General features: G+C 50.4%; 1 protein-coding gene across 1 annotated transcript in view; it reads right to left on the bottom strand.

Annotated features, from left to right (window-relative positions):
• Positions 1–433: 433 nt before the first annotated feature.
• Positions 434–5609, bottom strand: part of ZC3H3 (zinc finger CCCH-type containing 3) — a 132221-nt gene continuing 127045 nt past the window's right edge. Inside the window, exon 11 of the mRNA XM_018558960.1 lies at positions 434–616. Coding sequence (XP_018414462.1) covers positions 434–616 — 183 coding nt within the window. The remainder of the gene's footprint in view (positions 617–5609) is intronic.

The raw sequence follows: 5609 nt of genomic DNA on the forward strand, positions 1-5609 counted from the left end.
CAGATAAGTCAATTATACCGCATTATTTCTTCTTCGATATCAACTCAATGTTCATACTAATGTCCTGCAATCTGCTGATATAGTAATGATTAGCAGCGGGTTCCCTGAGACCTGAAAGTTATTTCAAGGGTTCCTCCATGTTAAAAAGATTGAGAAAGTCGGGGCTAGTGAACTGTCCACTTCCCGAGGACAACAGATGGCTTCTCCTGACACATGGCAGACCCGCTAGGACCTAGGTCTAGGTCTTCTACTGGCCCAATATTATGTGCAGATCTCAGTCATGTTCTCTTTTCTTTACAGGAAAGGTCGTGAATGGCTGACACCAGAGGTTTCCAACAGAAAGGTCACCGCATGGTCTCACCCTCGTCACCCTACATTTCCTAATGTACGCTTGAATCTGATGTGATAAGTGAGGTCCACTGATTTTCTTTACTTACCCAGAATCCTCCTTTGCTTTCCTCTTCTGCTTGCAGCTTGGGGGCGGGAATTCAGGATCCGGCGTTGGGATGTCAGTTCGCCTCTTCTTTTGGCGGTGCTGCAATTTGCACTTGGTGCCATCCGGACAGGTGCCGCTCCGGGAGTAGTGCGGGCACAGCAACGTGTGCTTCTTCTTACACTGTGGGGACACAGATGTGATTACTGCAAACACATAATGAACACAGGTGTACAGACCTGGGAACTCAGCACAGGGATGGGGGGAGCTCCTCATAATGGGCACAGCAGGTGTACAGACCCAGGAACTCAGCACAGGGATGGGGGGAGCTCCTCATAATGGGCACAGCAGGTGTACAGACCCAGGAACTCAGCACAGGGATGGGGGGAGCTCCTCATAATGGGCACAGCAGGTGTACAGACCCAGGAACTCAGCACAGGGATGGGGGGAGCTCCTCATAATGGGCACAGCAGGTGTACAGACCCAGGAACTCAGCACAGGGATGGGGGGAGCTCCTCATAATGGGCACAGCAGGTGTACAGACCCAGGAACTCAGCACAGGGATGGGGGGAGCTCCTCATAATGGGCACAGCAGGTGTACAGACCCAGGAACTCAGCACAGGGATGGGGGGAGCTCCTCATAATGGGCACAGCAGGTGTACAGACCCAGGAACTCAGCACAGGGATGGGGGGAGCTCCTCATAATGGGCACAGCAGGTGTACAGACCCAGGAACTCAGCACAGGGATGGGGGGAGCTCCTCATAATGGGCACAGCAGGTGTACAGACCCAGGAACTCAGCACAGGGATGGGGGGAGCTCCTCATAATGGGCACAGCAGGTGTACAGACCCAGGAACTCAGCACAGGGATGGGGGGAGCTCCTCATAATGGGCACAGCAGGTGTACAGACCCAGGAACTCAGCACAGGGATGGGGGGAGCTCCTCATAATGGGCACAGCAGGTGTACAGACCCAGGAACTCAGCACAGGGATGGGGGGAGCTCCTCATAATGGGCACAGCAGGTGTACAGACCCAGGAACTCAGCACAGGGATGGGGGGAGCTCCTCATAATGGACACAGCAGGTGTACAGACCCGGGATCTCAGTAGTGGAGTCCTTGGAGTCTATGACACAATGATGGGGTTAATGATCCAGAGAGGATCCCGGGACTAGTTACTCATAACCTGAATTCGCCAAACTTCTCACGTCCCTGTAATATTAGGCTTTGCCATGTGGAGGAGGAGCGGACAAACAACAAAAATAAATAAATCTTACCCCAGAAGCTCAGCAAGTGCTGAAACCATTTCAAATGTGATTGATTACGTTTTAATTATTTAATTAGTGTAAGACATCTATCAGCTTAGTCAGGGGAGGCTCCGGCCAAAACGCCGAGAAGAGATTCCTGCCAGATGTCTTCATTAATAGCACAGCGACGCCTCAGCCAAATACTCTCATGTATAAAAATATGGCTCTTCTAGAGCAGAACGTGCACTACTGGCCAAGGGCTACAGGGACCAGGAGAGGCTCGTTCATCCTGACTATAGGAGAAGGGAGCCAGGGGGTCACCACTTGGAGGAATGAGAAAGAAAGAAAAAGAAAGAATGCGAGACACTGGAGGCTGGACATAATCCGAGGAGCTGTGTGGCTACTTCTGGCATGGATTAAAGTCTCTGTAAACCCCACCAATCAAATTCTCTTTTTTGCTCCCTTTTGGTTTGTTAAATCTGATCTCCGTCCTTGCCTTCAGTCTTCTATGTGACCTCCGTCCTTCCCTTCAGTCTTCTCTCTGGCCTCCGTCCTTCCCTTCAGTCTTCTATCTGACTTCCGTCCTTCCCTTCAGTCTTCTATCTGACTTCCGTCCTTCCCTTCAATCTTCTATCTGACCTCCGTCCCTCCCTTCAGTCTTCTATCTGACCTCCGTCCTTCCCTTCAGTCTTCTATCTGACCTCCGTCCTTCCCTTCAGTCTTCTATCTGACCTCCGTTCTCCCCTTCAATCTTCTATTTGACCTCCGTCCTTCCCTTCAATCTTCTATCTGACTTCCGTCCTTCCCTTCAGTCTTCTATCTGACATCTGTCCTTCCCTTCAGTCTTATATCTGATCTCCGTCCTTCCCTTCAGTCTTCTATCTGACCTCCGTCCTCCCCTTCAGTCTTCTATCTGACCTCCGGCCTTCCCTTCAGTCTTCTATCTGACCTCCGTCCTTCCCTTCAGTCTTCTATCTGACCCACGTCCTTCCCTTCAGTCTTCTATCTGACCTCCGTCCTTCTCTTCAGTCTTCTATCTGACCTCCATCCTTCCCTTCAGTCTTCTATCTGACCTCTGTCTTGCACAGTTGTGCCGGCTCCTCTCCTGGATTGAACTTGCTTACTCTGTGAGAAGCTCCCAGTGTGCAGTAAAATCAATGTGCATTAGAATTTGCAGCAAAGCAGATAGAGCCTCATTTCCTGGCTGGTGGACTCAAAGTATCATCTAGTGCTTTACTTCCCAGCCTGACTGTCCCTGGCTCCGCCCCTTTCATTCATTGCTTTTCAGTTCTTGGAGGGTCACATGTAGGCATTACCTGTGGTCTGCAAGCAAATGAAACCTGACTAGGAACTAGTGTTCAACAGACAGGCAGAAACCTCCAAACTCTACCATGGAGGAGCTACACATATGGGCCAATCATGTCCCCCTCCAGTGTACAGATACAAGTGAAACCATACACGATTACAGTGGTAGGCAACTTGGGATCAGTGGAGACTGAGAACAGCAAACCAAAAACCGCTAGGTGTCAGGCAGGGTAGGGCCAAGGGGTAGGTAGAGAGGTGGCTGCCTTGGCTGCTTCAGCAGAAGGCAGAAAAAATGGCAGCACATTAAACCTTTGCTGTTCTATTCATAGTTCATGGAAGGGGGGAGAGCACACGTAGGGTGGCACACTGCTAAAATAATCTTGTCCCAGCATGCAAGCAAAAGTGCCACCGGTACACCATATACAATCTACTTCCAAAGTTTGTGGACTTCTGACCTTCACAGCTACATGAGGTTGCATGACATCCCATTTCACAACCATGGCCCATAATATGGAGTTGACCACCTAGGTGGCTGTAACAAACTCCACACTTCACACTTATATAAGCTTGTTGGACATCCCATTCAATAACCATGAACATTATTATGAAGTTGCCTCCTTTGTGGCTATACCATCCTCTACTCCTCTGGGAAGGCTTTCCACCAGATTTTGGAGGGTGTCTGTGGGAATGTGACCCATTTGTGAGGTCAGGTACTGATGTAGGATGAGAAGACCTGGCTCACAATCGGTGTTCCAATTCATCCCAAAGGTGTTCAGCAGGAGTGTTGAGGTCAGGGCTCTGTGCAGGACACTCGAGTTCCTTCACACCAAACTGGTCACACCGTGTCTTTATGGAGCTGGCTTTGTACACAGGGGACAGTCATGGTGGGACAGAAAAGGGCCTTCACCAAACTGGTCACACCATGTCTTCATGGAGCCGGCTTTGTACAAGGGGACAGTCATGGTGGAACAGAAAAGGGTCTTCACCAAACTGGTCACACCATGTCTTCATGGAGCCGGCTTTGCACACAGGGGACAGTCATGGTGGAACAGAAAAGGGTCTTCACCAAACTGGTCACCCCATGTCTTTATGGAGCTGGCTTTGTACAAGGGGACAGTCACGGTGGAACAGAAAAGGGTCTTCACCAAACTGGTCACACCATGTCCTTATGGAGCTGGCTTTGTATAAAGGGGACAGTCATGGAGGAACAGAAAAGGGTCTTCACCAAACCACAAGGTTGGAAGAGCACAATTGTCTACAATGTCTTTGTATGCTGTAGCATCAACAGGACCAGCCACGGGAAACACCTGAACTCTATCATTTGAAGGGGGGTCCACTTACCCTTGGCCATGTAGTGTGGGCGTGATGGTGAAGGGACTTCAAACTTTTGGCCATATAGTGTATAAGCAAAAAAAAAAAAAGATGATTTGAAGTGCAGGATAAGACATAGTCCAATGAAGGCACAGGTCACATGCTGTTTGATGAATAACATGGGTGGCATTGGGACTTCATGTGTTGTACACAAATGGAGTAGGAAATCACGAGCAGTCCACTCCGCCGGGACGGGCAATGCCGCCTCCAACGCAAACTCAAAGTTCTCACTGATATTTGAATGTGACTGAAGAAGTTTATTAGGATAACTGTACATCTTTCACAAACTCATTCCGTCGTATAGGATGCATGCACTGCCCCTCCGAAGAGGGTTTTTTTCTACTCCACCGATACACCACGACATCTGTGCCGGGATACACGAGCTGCGTTGACAGCACCGGGCTACGACAGTTGCCCAGCTGGTCTTCCCGTGAAACATTTGTGCACACAGCAGGCACCGGAGAGGAAAGTGTTAACCAGAACATTAGCGGAAGAAAGTTAATGAAGGTGGGGGGTGTCATGGAGGGAAGCACCCGGCACCAGAAAGGATTTTGGTTCATGAAGGTTTAAAAGAAAGCGGGTGACAGTGGAAAGGAAGGCTGTGAACAGCACGGGAAGGGTTAATCAATCAGGTAGATCTACTGGGGACCAGAAATGGAAAGGGATGGTGGGAAGAAGGGGTTAATTGTGGCTGTTGGCATCAGAAAGAAAAAGAATCACACCAGGAAGGACAGGCACCACAGAGGGGTTCAGGAGAACATCTGGCCCCAGCAGGCCAGGACTTGTTACAGGTAAAGGGTCTGGCCGCTGACCAACCGGGAAATTAGAGTTAAGCCGGTCCTGAGAAGGAAGGGGTTAAAGATGAGGTAGCTGTGGAAGTGGCTAAAAAAGGAACTGGTACGGCCAGAAGGGCTCTGAAGGGTTAAAGGCGTCGGCGTTGCCAGGAAGCGCGGGCACAGCTGGCACCAGTAAGGGTGTTCGGGCAGCAACCTGCTCCCTGCTGCAATGCCATGTCACATAAGGTGAAGGGAGGAGGGGCCCGGCCTGTCAGGGGGGACTCATTCCTGAGGGTCACTCGATGCCTCCCACCTGTCGGAGGCAACTAATTATACACACTGCGGGATCCTAGCCAATCGGCAGGTTGGGCTGTAAAAACATAGAAGGGCCTGGACACAGGACAAGAGATGTGTACCACGCCCCCTCCCGGCCATTAACCCCTCACCTGCCGATAAAGGGCACAGGAGAAGTAACCCCTT

The sequence above is a fragment of the Nanorana parkeri genome, unplaced genomic scaffold (genome assembly GCF_000935625.1).
Source record: "Nanorana parkeri isolate BGI_ZX_2015 unplaced genomic scaffold, ASM93562v1 scaffold371, whole genome shotgun sequence".
Taxonomy (NCBI): domain Eukaryota; kingdom Metazoa; phylum Chordata; class Amphibia; order Anura; family Dicroglossidae; genus Nanorana; species Nanorana parkeri.